General features: G+C 46.1%; 1 protein-coding gene across 5 annotated transcripts in view; it reads right to left on the bottom strand.

Moving 5' to 3' along the window:
* sytl3 (synaptotagmin-like 3) overlaps nt 1-26,907 on the bottom strand; it is a 205,372-nt gene that overhangs the window by 84,095 nt on the left and 94,370 nt on the right. For all 5 annotated transcript variants that reach the window (XM_038808089.1, XM_038808083.1, XM_038808108.1 and 2 more), the window contains exons 4-5: nt 15,882-15,949; nt 5,017-5,068 (exon numbers count right to left, since the gene is read on the bottom strand). In XM_038808089.1, the coding sequence (XP_038664017.1) occupies nt 5,017-5,068; nt 15,882-15,949 (120 nt within the window). The remainder of the gene's footprint in view (nt 1-5,016; nt 5,069-15,881; nt 15,950-26,907) is intronic.

Here is a 26,907-nt window from a genome sequence, read left to right as displayed (position 1 = left end):
TCCTTGTCAATGATAATTTTGAAAACATTTATCAGGTCGCCCCTCAACCTTCGTCATTCCAGTGAAAGGCAGTCTAAGTTTATCCAACCTCTCTTCATAGTTGATATCCTCCAGACCAGGCAACATTCAGGTAAACCTCTTCTATACCCTCCCCAAAGCTTCTCGTAGTGAAGCGACCAGAATTGTATGCAATATTCCAAATTTGGCCTAATTAAGGTTCTATACAGCTGCAGCATGACTTGCCAATTTTTATACTCAATACCCCAACCAATGAAGGCAAGCATGTTGTACACCTCTGCCTTATCCACCTGCGTTGCCACTTTCAGTGATCTGTGGACTCGTATGCCCAGATCTCTCTATCTGTCAACTCAATTGTTCTACAATTTACTGTATAATTCCCATCTGCATCAGACCTTCCAAAATGCATTACCTCACATTTGTCAGGATTAAACTCCATCTGCCATTTCTCCGCACATGTCTCCAACCAATCTATATCCTGTTGTATTCTTTGACAATCCTCTTCACTATCCACTCCACCAATCTTTGTGTCGTCCGCAAACTTACTAATCAGGCCCGCTACATTTTCCCCCAAATCATTTATGTATACTACAAACAACCAAGGTCCCAATACAGATCCCTGCAGAACACCACCAGTCATAGCCTTTCATTCAGAAAAACATTCTTCCACTGCTACTTTCTGTCTTCTATAACTGAGCCAGTTCTGTATCCATCTTGCCAGCTCATCTCTGTGACTTCACATTTTGTACCAGCCTGCCATGAAGGACCTGGTCAAAGGCTTTACTGAAGTCCATGTAGACAATATCCACTGCTCTACCTTCATCAATCATCTTTGTCACTTCTTCAAAGAAGTTGATCAAGTTAGAGAGATATGGCCTCCCCTTCACAAAACCATGCTGCTTATTGTTAATAAGTCCATTTGATTCCAAATGCTAGTAAATCCTGTCCGTAAGAATCTTTTTCAATAATTTTACTATCACTGACGTAATGATTGGCTTGCTGGCCAATCATTTCCTGGATTATCCCTTCTACTTGTCTGAAACAAAGGAACAACATTGGCTATTCTCCAGTCCTCTGGGACTTCACCTGTAGCCAATGAGGCACAAAGATTTCTGTAATGGCCTCAGCAATTTCCTCCCTTGCCTCCATCAGTATTATGGGGTAGATCCCAGCAGGATCTGGGGACATATCTACCTTAATGCTTTTAAGACACCGAACACCTCCTCTTTTTTTATATGACCCAGACTATCTATACACCCTTCCCGAGACTCATCATCCACCAAGTCCTTTTCTTTGTGAATACTGATGCAAAGTGCTCATTTAGTACCTCGCCCATTTCCTCTGGCTCCACACATAGGTTCCTTCCGCTGTCCTTCATTGGGCCATCCTTTCCAGTACTGAGTTCCCACTGCTTCTTTTGCCATTCATCACAAACCTGTACCTGCTGATTACCATTCCACTGATCAGTGGAAACAGTTTCTCACTATGTACACTAACAAAAATATGTCATAATTGTAAACATCTTCATTAAATCTCACATTAATCAGATTGATTTACAGAATGTGACATTACATATGTGTGCTTCTTCCCTCAGCAACAACACATGGATGGCACGGTAGCACAGTGGTTAGCACTGTTGATTCAGAGTGCCAGGGTCCCAGGTTCGATTCCCGGCTTGGGTCACTGTCTGCGCAGAGTCTGCAAGTTCTCCCCTCTGCCTGTGTGGGTTTCCTCCAGGTGCTCCGGTTTCCTCCCACAAGTCCCGAAAGATGTGCTTGTTAGGTGAATTGGACATTCTGAATTCTCCCTCCGTGTACCAGAACAGGCGCCGGAGTGTGGCGACTAGGGGATTTTTACAATAACTTCATTGCAGTGTTAATGTAAGCCTACTTGTGAGAATAAAGATAATTATTATGTCCCAACCGGTTCTCTTTATATGTACTCAAGGTGGGGATCGAGGAGGTTAACACAGCACGGTAGCACGGTAGCATGGTGGTTAGCATACTTGCTTCACAGCTCTAGGGTCCCAGGTTCGATTCCGGCTTGGGTCACTGTCTGTACGGAGTCTGCACATCCTCCCCGTGTGTGCGTGGGTTTCCTCCGGGTGCTCCGGTTTCCTCCCACAGTCCAAAGATGTGCAGGTAAGGTGGATTGGCCATGATAAATTGTCCTTAGTGTCCAAAATTGCCCTTAGTGTTGGGTGAGGTTACTGGGTTATGGGGATAGGGTAGAGGTGTTAATCTTGGGTAGGGTGTTCTTTCCAAGAGCCGGTGCAGACTCGATGGGCTGAATGGCCTCCTTCTGCACTGTAAATTCTATGAAAAAAATAGGGAGAGAGATGCCATGGAAAAATCTGAAGACAAAGATGATCATTTAAAAATTGAAGCATTGTTTGAGCAAAAGTCAATGTCGGTCAGCGAGCATGGGGGTGATGGGTAAATGGGAATTGATCAAGATGAGTTAGCGTACCAGCAGTAGAACATTTGATGATCGTAAGTTTATGGAGGGGCGGCATTATAACACAGTGGCTGGCACTGTTGCTTCACAGCACCAGGGTCCCAGGTTTGATTCCCGACTTGGGTCACTGTGCGGAGTCTGCACGTTCTCCCCGTGTCTGCGTGCGTTTCCTCCAGGTGCTCTGGTTTCCTCCTACAAGTCCTGAAAGATGTGTTTGTTAGGTAATTTGGACATTCTGAATTCTCCCTCCGTGTACCTGAACAGGCGCCGGAGTGTGGTGACTAGGGGCTTTTCACAGTAACTTCATTGCAGTGTTACTGTAAGCCTACTTGTGAGAATAAAGATTATTATTAAAGATGCGTGATCTGACAGTATAGCGTTGGAACAGTCAAGTCCTGAGATACCAAAAGCATCTGAGACAGTGGTGACTGAGGTGAAAGTAGATCCTTAACAAAGTCGCAAAATACATCCTACGTGGCTGTGACTATCCTGGTACTTCTCAACCTGTCTGTAATCTTGACACAGTTAACCATATTATGTTTCTTCAATGCCTCTCATTTGTCATTAAACTGCATGGGATTACACTGGCCTGGTTCCATTCTTACCCATAATCATCTGCAGTAGCTGCTCTGTTACGTTTGATGTTCCCCAAGGATCACATCTTAGTCATGGCACAAGTATGTGGTCAGAAGATCACTTCAGTGACAAATATAATATCAGGATTGGGAACAGTCCGGTTCAGTCTCAGGCTGTTGACTGGGAGAGGAATGGAGTCAGTGGTTAGGCAAGGGAGTTTGTAACCGGGACCAAAGGTAATTTTGGATCTAATATTCCATTGGAAGAAATTTCTTCCCAGCCTGCACTGGATGTCAGATGAGCAATCTCACAATTTAGAGATAGTTGAGAGATTGAGAGAGGTGGTGGTGAGGTAAAGCTGGGAGCTGGCAGCATATCAAACATGTTTTTGAATGATGTCACTGATGTCTCATGGAATTAAATATAGGATGCGCCAAGATCTCTCTTTAGAACAGTACAGCACAGAACAGGCCCTCCGGCCCTCGATGTTGTGCCGAGCAATGATCACCCCACTCAAACCCACGTATCCACCCTATACCCGTAACCCAACAACCCCCCCTTAACCTTACATTTTAGGACACTACGGGAAATTTAGCATGGCCAATCCACCTAACCCGCACATCTTTGGACTGTGGGAGGAAACCGGAGCACCCGGAGGAAACCCACGCACACACGGGGAGGACGTGCAGACTCCACACAGACAGTGACCCAGCCGGGAATCGAACCTGGGACCCTGGAGCTGTGAAGCATTTATGCTAACCACCATGCTACCATGCTGCCCATAAGATGCCCATTACATGCAGTGTAATCCCATGCTGCCCATGCTCTTCTGGGGGCTTCCTGCCAGGGGTAACTTTTCTGAGGGGGTTTTGTGTGGGGGGGGGTCTCTTTATTTAGAGGTCTCTGTGGGGGTGTCTTCTTATCTAGTGGTTCTCTGTGGGGAGTCGCTGAGGGCCTCCAATCCCCTGGGAGACCCCCACAGGTTCCATTCCATCTGGTCCCTGTTTGTGGTGACCAGTGCTGAACAGCGCTTGTCCATGGTGAAGGGATGAATCCCAAAGCCTCAGGTATGTCTAGAATCTGCACATTAGAGTGAGACTAGCTGTCTGACACTAATATGCAGATCCGCCCACAATGGGCGGGATATACATCGCAATGTCTTGGGAGATCGCGTTGGATCTTGCGAGGTGTTGCAAGCCGGGTAGATCCCGGGAGCAGGGTCTCCCAGATTTTATAGGCCACGCTGCATGGCAGCGAGCTGCTTTTCAGGCGCAGCATGGCCATTGGATCGTGCTCATAGTCTCTCAAACAGAGAATTTTGCCCATGATTTCTCCTTAGAAATGCATGCTGGTTTTTCCTGATTGTTATGTGCCAGAGAATACATCCCTGCTGGTGTAGCGTCACGTGGTGTGTAGGAACATCAGCAGACCCTTGCGTGAGCTTTCAGTTCTCCACCTTAGATTGTGTGAGCAGAACCACTTAATAAAACTTCATCATATTTGACAGATCCAGAGTGTGTGCCCTCCATACTTTTTTTCTTTGTGGGTATATACAACACTAATCAATCCACGCTTTTCCATGTAACTACTAATTTTATACCAGATGTTTGTTTCTAGAAGCTTGCCCACTACTGATGTTAATGTGACTGTGAAGGGTAGCATCTCCCTCCTTGGCAAAGACAGATGCAAAGTATTGATTTAATACCTCAGCCATGCCCCCTGCCTCATGTGTAAATTCTGTTTTAGGCCCTTAATCGACTCCACGCCTCCTTTTATCATCGTTTTACTATTTATATGCCGCTAGAAGACTGAGATTCCCCTTTATGTTAGCCAACAGTCTTTTCTCATAATCCCTCTCCAGTTCTCTAATGTTCTTTTTCACCTTCCCGTTGAACCTTCTAAATCCTCATAGATATATGGACAAGAATTATTCAAATGTCATCTCTGTATAATGCATTACCTTACCTCAACGTTCGAAAGGTCTGCAAGAGCTTCTCACTTATTGTTTCATGTTTACCTGCACAACAAAAAAAAATAAGAATAAAGAACAAAACAATACAATTAAAGGGGTGGCCTGTATTGAGAATGATTCAGTGATGAATGAACATTTGTGACTGTTTTTTATTGACTTTCATTGAGAAAGTGCTCCACAGTTGGAGGTGCCGTCGTTCAGATGAGGCATTAAACCAAAGCCCCATCTGCCCTCTCAGCTGGCATTATTCCAAAGAAGAGCAGGGAATTTATTCCTGGTGCACACAGCAAAATTTATTCCTCAATCAACTTCTCAAAGACAGATTATGGGCAGTACAGTAGCATAGTGGTAAGCATTGCTGCTTCACAGCTCCAGGATCCCAGGTTTGATTCCCAGCTTGGGTCACTGTCTGTGCGGAGTCTGCACGTTCTCCCCATATCTGCTTGGATTTCCTCCGGGTGCTCCAGTTTCCTCCCACAGTCCAAAGATGTGCAGGTTAGGTGGATTGGCCACGTTAAATTGCCCTTCGTGCCAAAAATGTTAGGTGGGGTTACTGGGTTAGGGTGGGCGTGGGTGGAGTGCGCTTTCCAAGGACTGGTGCAGACTCAATGGGCTGAATGGCCTCCGTCTGCACTGTAACATCTGTGATTCTGTGATTATCTGAGAGCATCAAACTGTTATCTGTGGGAGATTGCTGTGCATAAACTAGCTGCTCTGTTTCTTACAGTACAACAATGACTCCACTTCAAAAATGCTTTATTGGTTGTAAACTGCCTTGAGATGTCAGCTGCTGATGAAAAGCATGATATAAATGAGAGCCTGATAGCTGTCAACAGCCATTGTTGAGGGGCAGTATCCCTTTCCTCCTTAAGTCTGCTTCCTGGAACAAAAGGGTTTGGATTATTAGACGGCCATAGCATCATGACAAGATTTTTTGAAAGAGGGAAAATCGACCGTGGATATCTAAGGAAATAAGGGAGAGTATCAAATTGAAGGAAAAAGCATATAAAGTGGCAAAGATTGGTGGGAGACTAGAGGACTGGGAAATTTTAGGGGGCAACAGAAAGCTACTAAAAAAGCTATAAAGAAGAGTAAGATAGAGAATGAGAGTAAACTTGCTCAGAATATAAAAACAGACAGTAAAAGTTTTTACAAATATATAAAACAAAAAAGAGTGGCTAAGGTAAATATTGGTCCTTTAGAGGATGAGGAGGGAGATTTAATAATGGGAGATGAGGAAATGGCTGAGGAACTGAACAGGTTTTTTGGGTCGGCCTTCACAGTGGAAGACACAAATAACATGCCAGCGACTGATAGAAATGAGGCTATGACAGGTGAGGACCTTGAAAGGATTGTTATCACTAAGGAGGTAGTGATGGACAAGCTAATGGGGCTAAAGGTAGACAAATCTCCTGGCCCTGATGGAATGCATCCCAGAGTGCTAAAAGAGATGGCTAGGGAAATTGCAGATGCACTAATGGTGATTTACCAAAATTCACTAGACTCTGGGGTGGTTCCGGTGGATTGAAAATTAGCAAACGTGACACCACTGTTTAAAAAAGGAGGTAGGCAGAGGGCGGGAAATTATAGGCCAGTGAGCTTAACTTCGGTAGTAGGGAAGATGCTGGAATCTATCATCAAGGAAGAAATAGCGAGGCATCTGGATAGAAATTGTCCCATTGGGCAGACGCAGCATGGGTTCATAAAGGGCAGGTCGTGCCTAACTAATTTAGTGGAATTTTTTGAGGACATTATCAGTGCAGTAGATAACGGGGAGCCAATGGATGTGGTATATCTGGATTTCCAGAAAGCCTTTGACAAGGTGCCACACAAAAGGTTGCTGCATAAGATAAAGATGCATGGCATTAAGGGTAAAGTAGTAGCATGGATAGAGGATTGGTTAATTAATAGAAAGCAAAGAGTGGGGATTAATGGGTGTTTCTCTGGTTGGCAATCAGTAGCTAGTGGTGTCCCTCAGGGATCCGTGCTGGGCCCACAATTGTTCACAATTTACATAGATGATTTGGAGTTGGGGACCAAGGGCAATGTGTCCAAGTTTGCAGATGACACTAAGATGAGTGGTAAAGCGAAAAGTGCAGAGGATACTGGAAGTCTGCAGAGGGATTCGGATAGGTTAAGTGAATGGGCTAGGGTCTGGCAGATGGAATACAATATTGACAAATGTGAGGTTATCCATTTTGGTAGGAATAACAGCAAACGGGATTATTATTTAAACAATAAAATATTAAAGCATGCCGCTGTGCAGAGAGACCTGGGTGTGTAAATGCGTGAGTCACAGAAAGTTGGTTTACAGGTGCAACAGGTGATTAAGAAAGCAAATGGAATTTTGTCCTTCATTGCTAGAGGGATGGAGTTTAAGACTAGGGAGGTTATGTTGCAATTGTATAAGGTGCTAGTGAGGCCACACCTGGAGTATTGTGTTCAGTTTTGGTCTCCTTACTTGAGAAAGGACGTACTGGCACTGGAGGGTGTGCAGAGGAGGTTCACTAGGTTAATCCCAGAGCTGAAGGGGTTGGATTATGAGAAGAGGTTGAGTAGACTGGGTCCGTACTCGTTGGAATTTAGAAGGATGAGGGGGGATCTGATAGAAACATTTAAAATTATGAAGGGAATAGATAGGATAGATGCGGGCAGGTTGTTTCCACTGGCGGGTGAAAGCAGAACTAGGGGACATAGCCTCAAAATGAGGGGAAGTAGATTTAGGACTGAGTTTAGGAAGAACTTCTTCACCCAAAGGGTTGTGAATCTATGGAATTCCTTGCCCAGTGAAGCAGTTGAGGCTCCTTCATTAAATGTTTTTAAGGTAAAGATAGATAGTTTTTTGAAGCATAAAGGGATTAAGGGTTATGGTTTTCGGGCCGGAAAGTGGAGCTGAATCCACAAAAGATCAACCTTAGAGTGGGGCTGCTGGAGGGAGCAGAGGGGCACAGACCCAACTGCAAAGACTAAGTTCCCATTAGTATTGGTATTGAGAGGCTTATTTTATCCTCGGAGCAGACAATAATTATGTTTTTCTTCTTTAACTGGGGGGGTGGGGGGGGGGGGGGGTGGGGGGGGGGGGGGGCTGCCCTTCAATAATAATAATAAATTATTATTATGTCTGCTAGTTAACAGGAGCGAGATGGGGGGGGGGGGGGGGGGGGGGAAGAGTTGCAGGTAGCAAATCAGTCTCACATGGTTCAACGAGCTTAGCATTTGTAAATAGTTGGGAGTTGGGGCTTGGGAGGAGGGGGGTCTTGGTTTTCTATTGGGTATCAATATGTATATTTGGGCAGGGTGTTATGTTGGAGGTGTAGGATAGAGGTCCGTTTGATGATGGTGATTATGAGATTATTTTTGTCTCACTCTGTGCGTGGGTTTGATGGCCAAATTGGGTGGGCCTTTGTCTTGTTTTTCTTGAGTAAGGACTTGGCAACCTCTGATGGTGGAATTAGCTGACTCAGGGGTGAGCGGGGCTATGGGAGGCCCCAATTTGGCTGGTCACCTGGAACGTAAGGGGGTTGGATGGCCCAGTAAAAAGATTGAGGGTTTTTGCTCACCTAAAGGATCTAAGTGCTGATGTGGTGTTTTAGCAGGAGACCCATTTGCGGTTAAGAGGTCAGACCAGACTGCGGGAGGAGCAGGTGAGCCAAGTGTACCATTTAGGCTTTGGTTGCCGGGCACAAGGTGCAACGGTTTTAGTCAGTAAGCGGGTTCTTTTCTTGGCCACTGGGACCATAGCGAATCCCATGGCAGATTCGTACTGGTTAATGGGTCTCTAGCAGGCACATCGGTGGTTCTACTAAATATTGACACGCCAAACTGGGATGATGTAGTGGTTAGCACAGTTGCTTCACAGCTCTACGATCCCAGGTTCGATTCCCGGCTGGGTCACTGTCTGTGCTGAGTCTGCACGTTCTCCCCGTGTCTGCGTGGGTTTCCTCCGGGTGCTCCGGTTTCCTCCCACAGTCCAAAGATGTGCGGGTTAGGTGGATTGGCCATGCTAAATTGCCCCTTAGTGTCCAAAAAACGTGAAGTGGGAGTTACTGGGTTACGGGGAGAGGGTAGATATGTGGGCTTCAATAGGGTGCTCTTTGTAAGGGCCGGTACAGACTCGATGGGCCGAATAGCCTCCTTCTGCACTGTAAATTCTATGAAATTTTATGAAATTCCTGACCTAGATATACACCGTCTGTTCTTTAGAAGGGATTTTAACTGAGCTTTGGATCCTAAACTGACCAATCTAGGCTTGGATCGTTTGCTCCTTCGGGGATGGTGAAGGTGCTGCTTCTGGCCTTTATGGAACATGTTTGGGGGGTGGAGGGGGGGGGGGGGGGGGGGGGGGGGGGGGGGGGGGGGGGGGGGGGGGGCGCAAACCCATGGCAGCTTTTGCATCCAGGGATAAAGAGTTCTTGATCTTTTCCTATGTGCATAAAGCCTACTCCAGGATTGTCTTCTTTTTAATGGGTGGGTCCCTCCTAACCTGGTGTGGAGGGCAGAATATTCTGCAATTGCTATCTTGGACCAAGCTCCACACTTTGAGGACTTGGCCTTGGAAACAGATTCTAGTCAGCGTCCACCATGGAGACTGGACATAGCAATACTGGCAGACAGGGGGTTCTGTGAGCACATATCCAGGACCATTGAGGATTACATTAGATTAAATACAAACAACTCTGTCTCTCCTTCCACACTGTGGGAAACCCTTATTAAACCAGTTGTAAGGGGGGATGCAATCTCCTTTAAAGCATATTTAATTAGGACGATGAGGACGGAGCGGCAGCGGCTGGTGGATGTGCTCCTTGAGACGGATCGTCAATATTCGTCTGACCCTAACCCAGAGGTATTTGCCATAGAAAGAAGCTGCAAGCCCAGTTTGATTTGCTGTCCACTGGGAAGGCGATGAGCCAACTCTGGCACTCAAGGGGGGTCCTTTATGAGTATGGAGAGAAGGCCAACTGTCCTCCAGCTCACCAGCTGAGACAGCAGGGGGCTTCCATAGAGATTATGCAAATCAAAGGCTCGGGCGACAGTATGGTTTCCAACCCAAATTAAGTTAATGCGGTTTTTGAAACCCTTTCCAGGCATCTCTATAGGTCAGAGCCCCCGGAGAATAAGTCAGTCATGTTGGTGGTTAGAGATGGACTGTCCTTTCCGATGGTGGAGATGGAGGGGCAGTCGGAGTTGGGGACCCCAGTGAGCCTGGAGGAAGTTCTGAAACTGCAGCACCCGGAAAAACCCACGCAGACACGGGGGGCAAGTGCAAACTCCACACAGTTACCCAAGGCCGGAATTGAACCCAGGTCCCTGGCACTGTGAGGCAGCATTGCTAACCACTATGGCACCGTGCTGCCCCATATAGTGTTGGCATCCAAAGTGCACATCTGAATACTTTTTAAATGTTATGAGGGTCTCTGCCTCCACAACCCTTTCAGGCAGTGAGTTCTAAACTCCCACCACCCTCTGGGTAAAATGGTTTTCCTCACATCCCCTTTAAACCTCCTATCCCTTACCTTAAATCTATATCCTCTGGTCACTGACCCTTCCACCAAGGGGAAAGGTTTCTTCCTGTGTACTCTTTCCATGCCCCTCATATTTCTATACATCTCAATCATGTCCCCTCACAACCGTATACCAGGATGTACCCAGGAATGGAGATGGTGATATCTGGGACATTATCTGTAAGGTACGATTCCGTGAGTATAACTGTGTCAGGCTATTGCTGACTAGTCTGTAAAACAGCTCCCCCAATTTTGGCACGCTAGTAAGGAGGATTTTACAGGGCGACACCTTCTTACAGACTAAGAAGACCATGAGCGTCTTTTGCCTCAGTCAATGCTGGATTGTCTGTCTGGATTCATTCGTTTTTTAGACATCATAGCGGTTTGCCAGGCATTTCAGAGGGCATTTAAGAGTCAAATATTGCTGTGGGTTTGGGGTCACATGTAGGCCAGACTGGGTAAGGATGGCAGGTTTCCTTCACCAAGGGTATTAGTGAACCAGATGAGTTTTGCATCAATTGACAATGGTTTCATCGTCACTATTACTGAGAATTTCAGTTCAGATTTATTATTAATTAAATGTTAAGTTCCACCTGCTGCAGTGGTAGGATTTGAATCTGTGCCTCACAGATCTGCTGGCCAATTGTTGGACTGCAGCTCTCACATCCCAGCAGTACCACTATAAGTGGTGGCCACCACTGTCTGTGTGGAGTTTGCACATTCTCCCCGTGTTTGCGTGGGTTTCGCCCCCACAATCCAAAGATATGCAGGGTAGGTGGATTGGTCATGCTAAATTGCCCCTTAATTGGAAAAAATGAATTGGGTACTCTAAATTTCTAAAAAAAATAAGTGGTGGCCACTATGGAAACTGCAGTGAAGCTGAGAGGAAGGCATTCAGCATTGGAGCTGGGATATAAGGTGATCCTGGGGTTTCACCAATGTCAGATAGACAGGCCCTGGTGAGGAGGTGTGCACTAGGTGCCCATCAAGATTGAACCTCACCGAGCCCACCACCAAGACTTACCCGGTTTTATGTGGCAGCCTGGCTTGGGCTCCTTCTGTCCAGTACAACATCTCAGTGGTGGCGAGATGTTCTTAAGTTGGCATTAATTAGCTAATGGAAAGAATTTCACATTGGCCCCCAAGCCCAGAACCTTCCCTTGGGAAGGGCAAGGGCACCAAATGTACTCTGGGTGGGGGGATAGGAAAATTTAATTTTGATAATTGTTTACAATTAGTTTGTTTAGTTATGGCATGAGTCAAATAATTGAAGTATGTCAAGCTGCTATGGTTTTATGTTCAATTCTGGAGCACTCAGTCATCACATGACTTTCTCTTAGCATCACACTCAAAATTGCCAAGGGAAGAAAGACATATGACCCTAGAGGCAGTGATGCAAGATGCCAAGATTCAACAATTACTGGTATGGAACCATTCTCCTCCCTCCCAAATAAAATGATCAGCTCCATTCTTGAAAAACTTGTTATGCACAGAAAAACAAATGTTAATACATTCAGCCTTGTGCATTACATTTGTGCAGTTTAACTTGTGATGTCTAAAATAAGTCATTTTATTTCACAGTATGTAACCATTTTTGATTTTGTTATTTTAGAATTAAGTTCTGTAATTAGCTTTTGTAACTATAATTCTTTTAAACTTTAATATCTGTTGAATGTGTTGTATTATTTTTAGCACACCAATCACTTTCAAACATTGATTTAATATCTATTTTATATAGATTTTGTGTAATTGCTGTAACTTTGTAAGTTTTGCAAAGCTATTCTGGAAGTTTAATTAACTTATATCGAGCACTGACAGATACCATAAAAACATACAGCAGAGCTGTTGTCTCAACAGAAACACATTCTGTTTTAACCTGTTTTAATGAGGTTCTACATCAATTAGACATCTATGGGACATCACGGTGCCGCAGTGGTTAGCACTGCTGCCTCACGGCGCCGAGGTCCCAGATTCGATCCCGGCTCTGGGTTACTGTCCGTGTGGAGTTTGCACATTCTCCCAGTGTTTGAATGGGTTTCACCACGCTAAATAGCCCCTTAATTGGAAAAAATTAATTGGGTACTCTAGATTTTAATGCAAAAAAAATCAATTAGACATCTGGATTCATGAATCAATGTTCCCAGACATTGCCTGTTGTCTTATCTCAAGTAAAAGCAACATCTAAACCATTCAAACTTAAATAATAACCTTTTATTGTCACAAGTATGAAGTTACTGTGAAAAGCCCCTGGTCGCCACATTCTGACGCCTGTTCGGGGAGGCCGGTACTCTATATGTTTTATATTAGTACTTTGTAAGCTTCTTTATTAGTTTGAAGGTTATAAGCAACTTTACCACTCTCGCCTTTGTTTAAAAGGGAAGGTAACTCATTCCAAGAGAGGAGTAACATTAACCTTGAAATGACCTGTACAAAACATAGGGGGCTGTATTCTCCGCTGTCGGGATTCTCCATTGCGCTGCCAGCCCGGGGATTTGCCAGGCATGTACACCAGATTGAAATCGTACCTCCTTAGTTTGAGCAGAATCTTCTGCAATTGGGTGCGTCATGTCGTTCAGGTCCTTTTGGATGATGTGGACCATAGGTCTGTGATCCGTCTCAACGGTAAATGTCGGCAGGCCGTAGACATAGTCATGGAATTTGAGGATGCCGGTGAGAAGACCTAAACACTCCTTTTCAATCTGTACGTACCTGATTTCAGTCGGTGTCATTTCCCATGACGCGTATGCTACTGGGACCCATTATGATGTGTCAAACATGGTGCTGAGGCAGATTCATGAGGGACACCTGGGCAGAGAAAAGTGCGGACACAGGGTCCGACAAGACGTCTACTGGTCCGGCATCAACCAGGACATCACGGACATGGTCCTGGACTGCGAAACCTGTCAGAGGTTCCAACCAGCACAGAGCAAGGAGACATTCCAACAACACGACCTGGAAACCTCTCCATGGTCCAAGGTTGGCATTGACCTATTCCACGCGAATGGTCGCGACTAGATCCTACTCATTGATTACTTTTTGAACTATCCAGAGGTGCTGAAGCTGTCCGACCTCACCTCAAGGACCGTCATCAAAGCGCGCAAAGAGACATTCTCATGGCATGGCATCCCGAATACCGTCATGAGCGACAATGGCCCGTGTTCACACAGTCGAGAATGGTCCACATTTTCTATGAGCTACAACTTCAGACACATCACCTCCAGTCCACACTCCCCGCAGTCCAACGGCAAAGTCGAAAAGCGGGTGCACATCATCAAGCAACTCACCCACAAGGCCTCGGACTCCGCCTCCGACATATACTTTGCACTACTAGCGTACCGGGCGACTCCCTTATCAACTGGCATGTCACCAGCTCAACTGCTGACGAACAGGGACCTGAAGACAACACTTCCAGCCCTACACCTGCCCAACCCAGATCACCTACCAGTACTGCAAAAGATGCAACAGCTGCGCAACAGTCAGAAACAAGAACTATGACGCATATACCACCGATCTGGACGTGCTATCTCCAGCAGACACGGTCAGGATCAAGACACCTGATGGTGGGTGGTCTGCCCCGGCTGTCATCATTCGGCAGGCCGCGCTCAGATCCTATGTGCGAAAAATGTCTGATGGCACCATTGTTCGCAGAAATCGAAGGGCACTGCGGAAAATCATACGCCCACAACCAATTCCCCCTCCACTTCCACCTTTGAAATGCCACCTCCAGACACCACAAACCACGAGTCCACCAGTCGTGACTCCCACACACCTATCAAGACACCGGCATCCCCTCCGCCACCTCTCCGGTGGTCATCGAGGGTCAGACGGTAACCCAGAGACTGGACTTATGAACATTTGGGTTTTTTTATGTCCACTGTATATACCAGTCTCTTTAACACTGTCAGCCGTAGCTCCCATTGCCACATTAGACAGGCACATGCACATGTATATATTTAAAAAAAGAGAAAAAGGGGGGGAGATGTCATGACATGCAGACACGCAACCAATGGGTCATCAGAACAGGACACAACCAATGGGTAATCAGGAAACCCAGAGGTGCATTACTACAAGGGGGCACGACACAACCACAATAAAAAGGACAAGGCACACAGGCTCTGCTTCTTCCACCGGCAGAGATCTAGAGAGCAAGACAGGGCAAGACATCTAGAGAGCAAAACAGCAACATCGCCTAGCGCGTGGTCGAGAGCAAGCTTGTATAGTTAGCAGAGTAGACTGAGTTACTAGAGTCAGATTAGCAGAGTGTCAAACCCATTTAGGAGCATTGTTATTCATTCAATAAATACGTTGAACTTATCTCCGAGTCTGGAGCATCCTTCAGCAAAGCCTACATCAAGTAGCAGCTTCAGTAACGTAACACAACAAGTAAGAGGAGACTTGATTGAAAGATATACAATCCTGAGGTGCCTTGACAGGGTGGATGTGGAGAGGGTGTTTCCTTTGTGGGAGAACCTAGAACTAGAGATCACAGTTTAAAAATAAGGGGTCGACCATTTAAAACAGAGATGAGGTTATTTCTTTACTCTCAGAGGGTTGTTAGTCTTTGGAAACCTCTTCCTGAAAAGGTGGTGGAAGCAGAGTCTTGTGAATATTCTTGAGACAGAAATGGATAGATTCTTGGTAAGTAAGTAGTTGATAGGTTATTGGGGGCAGGCAGGATGCAGATTTGAGTAACTATCAGATCAGCCATGATCTTGTTAAATGGCAGAGCAGGTTCGAGGGGCCGAATGGCCTACTCCCTCTCCTTGTCGTATTTAAGTCTAAATCATTGCGAGATACCATAAACAGCAAGGGACCCAGTTCTGAGCACTGCAGAATCCCACTGGAAAAAACCTTCCAGTTACAAAATACCTGTTGACCATAACCCTTTGCTTCCTGCCATGAAGCCAATTTTGGGTCCAACTTGGCACTTTCCGTTAGATCCCAACAGCTTTTAACTTTCTGATCAGCCAGTCATCTGGAACCTTGTCAAAATCTTTACTAAAATGCATGTACACTACATCAAATACGTTACCCTCACTGACTCTTTGTCAGTTAAGGTCTAGCGCCCTTTCCAGTTGAACTCTCACCAGCTCTCATTATGGCAAGAGACATGGTGGCTGGGACTGCCACTGTAGTGCCACACTCTCAAACTCCATGACACAATGGAAGGGGTCACTAGCACATTCCTGCTCCCCTCCACCAAACTGGAAAAAGGCTACTGTGGAAATATAGATATAGCATCCCGGTGGTTATGGTGTTGGGTTAGCAATCCAGATGGGTTCAATTCAATAAATCTGTTGACCACTGAGCTAGCACAAGAAAGAAATGCAGGAAATTAACAGTAACATTCCAAATACCTTGCTCCTGGTGAAATTTCTTTGCTCGTTCTTCAATAAACCACTCTCCGGATTTCACCTTCATCTGCCTGAAATACAGAATCAGAATAAATGGTTTCAAAAGTGGAACTCCAGTTCTTCTGGAACAGTTCGCTCTGCGTCACATAGAACATAGAACATTACAGCGCAGTACGGGCCCTTCGGCCCTCGATGTTGCGCCGACCTGTGAAACCATCTGAAGCCTATCTGACCTACACTATTCCATTTTCATCCATATGTCTATCCAGTGACCACTTAAATGCCCTTAAAATTGGCGAGTCTACTACTGTTGCAGGCAGGGCATTCCACACCCCTACTACTCTCTGAGTAAAAAAACTGCCTCTGACATCTGTCCTATATCTACCACCCCTCAATTTAAAGCTATGTCCCCTCGAGTTGGTCATCACCATCTGAGGAAAGAGACTCTCACTGTCCACCCTATCTAACCCTCTGACTATCTTATATGTCTCTATTAAGTCATCTCTCAGTCTTCTCCTCTCTAACGAAAACAACCTCAAGTCCCTGAGCCTTTCCTCGTAAGACCTTCCCTCCATACCAGGCAACATCCTAGTAAATCTCCTTTGAACCCTTTCCAAAGCTTCCACATCCTTCCTATAATGTGGTGACCAGAACTGCACGCAGTACTCCAGGAGCGGCCGCACCAGAGTTATGTACAGCTGCAGCATGACCTTGTGGCTCCGAAACTCAATCCCCCTACTGATAAAGGCTAGCACACCATATGCCTTCTTAACAGTCCTATTAACCTGGGTGGCAACTTTCAGGGATTTATGTACCTGGATGCCAGGATCTCTCTGTTCATCTACACTACCAAGAATCTTGCCATTAGCCCAGTACTCTGCATTCCTGTTACTCCTTCCAAAGTGAACCACCTCACACTTTTCCGCATTAAACTCCATCTGCCACCTCTCAGCCCAGCTCTGCAGCTTATCTATGTCCCTCTGTATCCTATAACATCCTTTAGCACTATCCACAACTCCACCGACCTTCGTGTCATCTGCAAATTTACTAACCCATCCTTCTACACCCTCTTCCAGGTCATTTATAAAAATGACAAACAGCAGTGACCCCAAAACAGATCCTTGCGGTACACCACTAGTAACTGAACTCCAGGATGAACATTTGCCATCAACCACCACCCTCTGTCTTCTTTCAGCTAGCCAATTACTGATCCAAACTGCTAAATCACCTTCAATCCTATACTTCCTTATTTTCTGCAATAGCCTACCGTGGGGAACCTTATCAAATGCCTTACTGAAATCCATATACGCCACATCAACCGCTTTACCCTCATCCACCTGTTTGGTCACCTTCTCAAAAAACTCAATAAGGTTTGTGAGGCATGACCTACCCTTCACAAAACCGTGTTGATTATCGCTAATCAACTTGTTCTTTTTAAGATGATTATAAACCCTATCTCTTATAACCTTTTCCAACATTTTACCCACAACCGAAGTAAGGCTCGCAGGTCTATAATTACCAGGGTTGTCTCTACTCCCCTTCTTGAACAAGGGGACAACATTTGCTATCCTCCAGTCTTCCGGCACTATTCCTGTCGACATAGACGACATAAAGATCAAGGACAAATGCTCTGCAATCTCCTCCCTGGCTTCCCAGAGAATCCTAGGATAAATCCCATCTTGCCCAGGGGACTTATCTATTTTTACATTTTCCAAAATTGCTAACACCTCCTCCTTGTGAACCTCAATTCCATCTAGCCTGGTCGACTGAACCCGAGTATTATCCTCGACAACATTGTCTTTCTCCAGTGTAAACACTGACGAAAAATATCCATTTAACGCTTCCCCTATCTCCTCTGATTCCACAAACAACTTTCCACTACTATCATTGATTGGCCCTAATCTTACACTAGGGGGAGCTATTTTCCATTTAATTGACCCTACAAGGAAATATAGTTGTAAGGAAGAATTTGTCGAATGAAAACCTCAATTAGATAAATAATATTAAAAATTCCATTTCTTTATTATACTCAGTGGCTAGCACTCTCTCTTCAGAGTCATATCCCACTCCTGTGCCTTGAGCACATCATCTGGCCTGACACTTTCTTTTGGCTCAGAGGTTAAACACCACATGCTCTCTCAGATGGACATAAAATATCCCATTGCACTATTTAAAGAGAAGCGGAGTTCCCCTGGTATCCTTGTCAAAATTTAGCTCTGAAATAATTGTAGTGATATGCATCATTGTATATACACAAGGGGTTAATGTAAATACACTACATCTAAGTAACCACTAGAGGGAGCACCACGCAACCAATGGGTCATTAGAGCAGGACACAACCAATGGATAATCAGGACACCCAGAGGTGGCATTACCACAAGGGGGCACTACGCGACCCATATAAAAAAGACAAGGCACACAGTCTCTGCCTCTTCGACCGGCAGAAACCAATAGAGCAGGACAGGGTTGATTATCAGCAACATCACACCCCAGCACATGGTCAAGCTTGTATAGTTAGCAGAGTAGACTGAGTTACTAGAGGCAGATTAGTTGAGTGTCGAACTCAAAAAAGAGCATTGTTAATCGTTCAATAAAACGTTCAACTTATCTCCGAATCTGGACCATCTCTCAGCAGAGCCTACATCAAATGGCAGTTTATATTTCCAGCAATAACATAACACAACAATAATGTCATGAGAATAGTAATCCAAAGATCAGTGTAATGCTCTGTGACCCAGGTTCGAACCCCTATGCAGCAGATGGTGGAATTTCAATTCAATACAAAAACCTGGAATTAAAAGTTTCATGATGGCCATGAAACCATTGTCAATCATTGCAAAATCTACCAATGCCCCTTAGAGGGAAATCTGCTGTCCTTCTCCTGTCTGACTGACATGTGACTCCAGATCCACACCAATGTGGTTGACTCTTAAATGTCCTCTGGAATAGTCGGGCACTGGAATTGTCAGTTCAAGAGCAGTCCCGATGGGCAATAAATGCCGGCCCAGCCAGCGACATCAACATCCCAGGAATGAGTTTTAAACATTTAAAGCAGATCAGAGCCAGGGGAATAATGTGAGCGTGGGGGAGGTGGGGGAGGGGGGGAATAATACCGTTACAACCATTTATGTACAACAGTTGACAATGTTCCAATCTTTTCATCCACCCCCCACAAACCCAAAAGAAACAACAACCAATCCCCAAAGCCCCCCCCTCCCCTCCCCCCCCCAAATATCTGATAGTAACCAACTCTCTATAAAAGGAAATAATCGGCTGCCACCTGAGGTAGAATCCTTCAGTCGACCCTCTCATTGGGTACTTGATATTATCTAAGTGTAAAAATTCCATCAAGTCAGCGAGCCAAGCCACTGCAATGGGCGGGGACGAGGACCTCCAGCCAAACAAGATTCACCTATGGGCTATCAAGGAAGCAAAGGCAAGAGCATCGGCCTTCAACTCTGTCTCTAACTCCGGCAAGTTGGAGATACCAAAATCAGTCATGGACATGGCTCCAAGTCAACACCAAGAATACCCGACATGGTGCTGAAGAAGGAGACCCAGAGGTTTATGAGCCCAGGATAGGGCCAGAATATTTACGTATGATACATAGAAACATACAGAGAAAATAGAAGCAGGAGGAGGCCATTCAGCCCTTCGAGCTTGCTTCACCCGTTCATTATGATCATGGCTGATCATCAAGTTCAATACCCTAATCCCACTTTCCCATCCTATCCTTTGACCCCTTTAGTCCCAAGAGCTATACCATAGAAAGATTAAAGGACAGAAGGAGGCCATTAGCCTTCTCTTGTCCATGCTAGCCCAAGACACCCAAGTGCCCTTTATAATCTCACCTTCCTGCACCCAGTCTGAAGATGCAGATCCAGGTACCTTTTAAAAGAGTTTAGGGTCTCTGCCTCCACCACAAACACTGGCAGCGAATTCAAGACTCCCACTGCCCTCTGCGTAAATAGGTTCTTCCCAGGCAGCATGGTGGCACAGTGGTTAACCCTATAGCCTCATAGTGCCAGGGACCCAGTTTAATGCCAGCCTTGGGTCACTGCCTGTTTGGAGTTTGTACATTCTCCCTGGGTCTGTGTGGGTGTCCTTCGGATGCTCCAGTTTCCTCCCACAGTCCAAAGACGTACAAGTTAGGTGGATTGACCATGCTAAATTGCTCCTTAGGGTGTCTAAAAGGTTAGGTGGGGTTACTAGGTTATGGGATAGGGTGGGGGTGTGGGAGCTCTTCCAGAGGGTCAGTGCAGATTCGTGAGCTGAATGGCCTCCTTCTGACACTTATCTTGGATCTATGTCCCTAGGTTCTAGAATTCTCCACCAAGGAAGCAATTTTATTCTGTTCACTCTATCTCTTCCCCTCATAATATTGTACACCTCATTAAGTCACCCCTCAACCTTCTTTGTTCCAAGAAAAATAACCCCAATCTGTCCAATCTCTCCAATAGCTACACTTTTCTAGCCGTGGCAACATTCTTGCAAACCTCTTCTGCACTCTCTCCAGAGCAATTATGTCCTTCCTGTAATGTGGTGACCAGAACTGCACAGAATACTCCAGTTGTGGAAAATTATCCTCACAGCATCTGTGATCTCCTCCCTGATCACCTTCAGTAGCCTCAGAAACAATCCATCTGGCATCTTATCAACTTTCAAGCATTTCAACCCTTCAAGTACTTCCTCTCTTTTTATGATTATCCCATCCAATATCTTCTAGTGTTCGTCCTGGACTTCTATATCTGCATCATCCGTTTCCTTTGTACACATTGAAACAAAAAATATTCATTTGAAACTCTTCCTACAGCCTCTGCATCTGTACACAAGATCCCTTCTTCATCTCTGATAGGTCCCACTTTTTCCTTAACTAATCTTTAATATATTGGTAAAACATCAATGTTTCTTCTTTAACTTTAATTGCTAACCTTTTTCATGCCCTCTCTTCGATTTCCTTATTTCCTTTTTGACTTTGTCTTTTCCCTTCCTATACTTTTCTAGGTATCTGTCGTGCTTAGTTCTTTGTGCCTATTGTACGCTTTCTTTCTCCGTTTGATCTTCTATATCTAATTCCTTCTTAAAATTACACAATGTTTTTGCCTCAACTCCTTTCTGTGTTAGTGAATTCCACAGATTCACCACTCTCTGGGTGAAGGAATTTCTCCTCACCTCAGTCCTAAAAGGTTTACCCCTTATCCTCAAACTATGAGGCAGCACAGGGAAGCACGGGGCAGCACAAGTGGCAGCATGGTAGCACAATGGTTAGCACTGTGGCTTCACAGCACCAGGGTCCCAGGTTCAATTCCCAGCTGGGTCACTGTCTGTGCGTAGTCTACATGTTCTCCCCGTGTCTGTGTGGGTTTCTTCCGGGTGCTCCGGTTTCCTCCCACAAGTCCCAAAAGACGTGCTGTTAGGTAATTTGGACATTCTGAATTCTCCCGCTGTGAACCCGAAGTGGCGCAGGAATGTGGCGACTCGGGGCTTTTCACAGTAACTTCATTGCAGTGTTAATGTAAGCCTACCTGTGACAATAAAGATTATTATTGTTATTATATGACCCCTAGTTTTGGACTCCCCCACCAGCAGGGACATTCTTTCTGAATCTACCCTGCCTAATCCTGTTAGAATTTAAAAGTTTCTATGAGTTGCCCTCTGACTCTTCTAAATGCCAATGAATATAATCCTAACCGATTTAGTCTCTCCTCACATGACGGCATGCCATCCCAGGAATCAGCCTGGTAAACCTTTGCTGCACTCCCTCCATAGCAAGAACATCCTTCCTCAGATAAGGACACCAAAACTGCTCACAATACTCCAGGTGTGGCCTCACAGATGCCTTATACAATTGCGGTAAAACATATCCTTTCCTATACTCAAATCCTCTCGCTATGAAGGCCAACGTACCATTTGCCTTCTTTATTGCCTGTTGTACCTGCTTACCTTCAGCGACTGATGCACAAGGACACCAAGGTCACGCTGAGAATCCACCTCCTTCAATTTACACCCATTCAAATAATAATCTGCCTTCCTATTTTTGCTGCAAATTTGATCATCTCTCTTTTATCCATTTTATACTACATCTGCCACACATATGCCCATACTTAGCCTGATCAAACCCAGCTGAAGAAATCTGCATCATAGAATCCCTACAGTGCAAAAGAAGACCATTCGGCCCAACGGGTTTGCACTGACCTTCTGAAAGAGCACTCTACGTAGGCCCAATCCCCCGCCATATCCCTGTCTCCCCATCTAATCTACACATCTTTGGACACCGTATAAAAGACAAGATCATCTTATAGCACAGTGGTTAGCACTGTTGTTTCACAGCGCCACGGACCCGGGTCCAATTCCCAGCTTTGGTCACTGTCTGTGCAGAGTCTGCTCATTCTCCCCGGCGCTCCGGTTTCCTCCCACAATTCCCAAAAGAATTGTTAGGTGAAATGGACGTTCCAAATTCTCCCTCAGTGTACCCGAACAGGCTATGGAGTGTGGCAACTAGGGGCTTTTCACAGTAACTTCATTGTAGTATTAATGTAAGCCTACTTGTAACAATAAAGATTATTATTATTACTGACTCCTGTTTAAAAAAAGACTTTTGAAAGTAAAACTGGAAGGCATGGAAACAAAAACAGAAATCTTTGGAGGATATACATTTAAAATCGATTGGATTCTTCCAGCCAAAGTCAGCGGGAGGCTATCCCATCCCTTCAGGGCCCCCTTCACCACTCAACCAGGACCCCAAAATGTAGCTTCTGTAACGAGGCCCAGTTGTGGGCCACCCAGACTCCCAGATTACAAAAGTTGGACCCGGCCAGGCAAAAAGACAACTTCCTCAGGGGGGCTCCCCTTCCTGGGGATTCATGGGAAAACATTCACTTTTACCCAGGTTCAATCTGTAGCCCAAAAATGAGCCAAAACATTTGAGCAGTTTCATTATCTTCTCTGCATTGGAGCTAGGGCCTGTCATATACAGTAACAGGTCGTCCGCATATAAGGACACCTTATGCACCCTGCCCCCTCTATCTATTCCGCTCCACTTTGTGGATGACCGCAGTGCGATAGCCAGAGTTTCAATCGCCAAGGCAAACAGTAGAGGAGACAATGGACATCCCTGTCTCGGGCCTCTTCCCATTCGGAAGTGTTTTGTGTTTAAATCATTTTATTGGACACTGGCAGTGGGGGCGCTATACTAAAGTTGAATAGGTTTTAAACTAGGTCCAAACCCAAAACTGCCCAAGGCCTCAAATAAATAGCTCCATTCCACAATATTGAACGCCTTCTCTGCACCCAGAAAAATAATCAGCTCCGTTTCAGGGATGGAGAGGGGGGACAGAGCCACGTTGAGCAGCCTTCGGACATTGGCCGACAGTTGTCTCCCCTTGATAAATCCCTTCAGTTCCTCCACAATGATTCCTTGGAGGCAAGGCTCCATGTGCCTCGCCAATATCTTTACTCGCAACTTTGCTTCTGCATTCAACAAAAGGATATACAACCCACACTCCACCGGGTCCTTATCCTTCTTCAATATCAAGGAGTTTGTTGTAAGCAACAAAGAGACTGGCAGCACCCCTCAAGTCAGAGGGTCCTCAAACATTTCAAGCAGCACTGAGGTCAGCAACCTGACAAACCTTTTGTCAAATTCAATCAGGAACCCGTCTGGTCCCGGCGCCTTCCTGACTGCATCAAATCCATACTCTCCTTAATCTTCACCGGAGTCCAAGGAACTTACAGTTCCTCCCTCTCCTCTTGATCCACTACCGGGAACACTAGACCGTCTAAAAACTCTGACATTGAGGACTCATCCTCCAGGGGTTCCAAGTTGTAAAGGTTCCAATATAACTCTTTGAACACCCCATTCATCTTGGTCGGGGTGGAGAGCAGTCTACCACCTCCCCCCCCCCCCCCCCCCCCTCCCTCCCTCGCCCCCGCACATCTCTAACCTTCCCTAACTTTCCCGCGAATCCGCCTGTCACTTCAGCTGGTGTGCCAGCAAGCGACTCGCCTTTTGGACGTGTTCACAAAGAGCCCCCCGGGAACGTCACAGCAAGTGCACAGTCCCGTCTAACGACCACCTTCAGCGCCTCCATTGCGTTGAAGGGAAAATCTCACCACTTCTATTAAAGCTCAAATATTCCTCGATGACAGAGGAGATCCTCTCGCAAAAATCTTCATCCGCCAACAGTGAAGTATCAAACCTCCAAAGGGGGCGCTGAACGCTACCCGAGCCAACCATCATGTCTCCATGGTGCAGGGCGTGATCAGAGATCACCATTGCTGAGTATCTCGACTCCACTACTCCCAGCAGAAAAGACCTACCGAACACAAAACAGTCAATCCTAGACTAGACCCGGTGGACCTGAGATAAGAATGAGAAATCCCTCTCTCCCAGGTGTCAAAAACTCCAAGGTTCAGCTCCCCACATCTGTTCCATGAAGGTCAACAGAGCCTTCAGCATCCCAGAAGGTTTTAATGCCTTAGGTTTCGATTTATCCAAAACGCAATTAAAGTCCCCACCTATGACCAGCTGATATAAATCCAAATCTGGGATCAGCGACAGCAACCTATTAATAAAAGATGTGTTGTCCCAATTTGGGGCGTATACATTGACCAGCACCACCAGTGCTCTGGCAAACAGACCACTGACTATGACATAACTTTCATTTGGGTCCGTCAAAATACTCCCCGCTGAGAAGGCTGCCCTCCTGTTGATCAGGATCGCAGTCTCCCGACCCCTGCTATTGAACCTTGAACGAACCACTTGTCCCACCCAGCCCCTCTGTAACGTTATCTGGTCTCTAACTCATAAGTGGGTCGCCTGCAACAGCACCACATCAACTATCTTAAAATGCGTAAGCACCCTGGATCTCTTAACTGGGCCACTCAACCCTTTGCAATCCATGTGGCCAGCTGAATGGGGGGGACGTCCATCCCTTCTCCCACCGGAGTCAGTCATTCCCGTCCCGTGAGGCAATCCAGCAACCCTCCAGGAAGGGTCAACACCAGACTCACCCAAGATGGTCGCCTGATCCCCCAGCACAAATTGGCAAAGAAAAGGCCCCAGTCACCATCAGAGAATGAACCCCACTTCCCCCCCCCCCCCCCCTTCCGTCCCACCACCTATTGACACCACGCCCAAACTACCGGAGAAACTATAGACAAAACCCCAAACACCCCCTCTCTTTACCACACCTCAACCATCCCATTAATATTAATAATTTAATAACCTTTATTGTCACAAGTAGGCTTACATTAACACTGCAATGAAGTTACTGTGAAAAGCCCCTAGTCGCCACACTTTGGCGCCTGTTCGTGTACACAGAGGGAGAATTCAGAACGCCCAAATTACCTAACAGTATGTCTTTCGGGACTTGTTGGAGGCAACCAGAGCACCCGGAGGAAACTCATGCAGACATGGGAAGAACGTGCAGACACCGCACAGACAGTGACCTAAGCCGGGAATCGTACCTGGGACTGGCGCTGAAATGGTGGAACAGGTTCAAGATGCCAAATAGCTTACTCCTGTTCCTCCTATTTCTTATGTTTTTATCATTTAGCTACTTTTCACCGACGAATGTCTGACTCCTGCCTGACAGAAACCGGAGCACAACCTTCCACTGAACAGGGTGATCTGTGGGCGAATAGATGCTGAATGACCTATTTCTGCTGGTAATGCGTCCCCCGAGGTTAGGGGTACCAACATGGGTCTGTATCTATGTTGCCGGTGGACAGACTCTCACAAACTTTCAGTCAATGGCTTCCTCATTTTGAAAGAATGCTTCCACAGATGGCAGGCCTGAGAGCTGGCGTGGCAGGATTACATCAGCATGAGTGCATGGTTAAGGCGGGGGGGGGGGGGGCACAATCATTAAGCTGCCAAACTCTCTGAGAAGAGGTTGAGAAAGCACCAACAGTGAGCTTCCAGCCTAAACATACATTTGGCTGTGATAGCTGTAATTAAATGAGAAGAGTGGGCAGGCACCTCAAGGGTGTATATCGTGCCTTTTAATAGGTTAAATGGTGCTAACATAGTTGATTAATCTCTGCTCGTGTTTAAACTCACCCATGCCCATGCTGTGACTATCATTTCTTGATCTTTATACTCCTCCCCCTCTGTCTAGGTATTATCCCAGGATCTACAGCCGAGGATAAGTCTGCCTTCTGACTGCCACATCATGTTGCCTCAGATGGCCTTGGTGAGCGTCCCCTGGAGGGCAGGGCACTTCAGGGCCCGAACCTATATTGAGGCAACAGGGATGATGCAGTGCTACCCTCCTCAGTGCGCGGACCTAGAGGTGCGCTGGTCACAGGAAACGGTGAGTCAGATGGACTGGACACCCCATGGATCTCCTGGGTGGCCCTGGGCTAGGCACCAAGACGATCCAGAAACCCCGCCGTCCTCCAGCGATGACACCTGTGGAATCCCACAAGTGCCTGAGCCATGTAGTTGCTATCCTGCTGCACCATGCAGCTCATGTCCTCAGCCAAGGAGTTCATGACCTGAACCTTGGAGTGAACATCCCTCTCCAAAGAGTGCATGTCCTGCACCAAGCACTCTACTGCAGATGCCACGGTGGTTAAAATGGACAGCAGCCTGTATTTTAGGCCCGATAAAATCGGACACTTTAAATTAAGAATGGGACATTTTAAATAAAATCAGAGAGAACCACAGGCAGGCCTGATGGGAATTCAAACTTGGCCAAGTTCGAATACACTGAACAGACAGACAGTCTGGACCTGCCCTGTCAATCACCAATTAGGAGATAATCGGTCCTATTCATGTGGATCAATTGTTTTGAGTTGCCCAGATAAAACTAGATGTTCTGGCAGCCAGTTACCACATATGAAGTACGATTACATGCAAACAATACACCTAGGAATGGACCCCAGGGGCTAGGCTCCTGGTGCCTTGCAGAGTTACAATCGGCAACACCATGAGGTATCGCAACCCTCATCCTGAGACATCATTGGCTGAGGGCCAGAGAACTTTCTGGCAAGACGAGAAGAGAGGTATAAAAGATCCACCACC

Source organism: Scyliorhinus canicula, chromosome 1 (genome assembly GCF_902713615.1).
Source record: "Scyliorhinus canicula chromosome 1, sScyCan1.1, whole genome shotgun sequence".
Lineage (NCBI taxonomy): Eukaryota > Metazoa > Chordata > Chondrichthyes > Carcharhiniformes > Scyliorhinidae > Scyliorhinus > Scyliorhinus canicula.
Note: the sequence above shows the minus strand (reverse complement) of the source record. Positions and strands in the feature narration are given on the sequence as shown.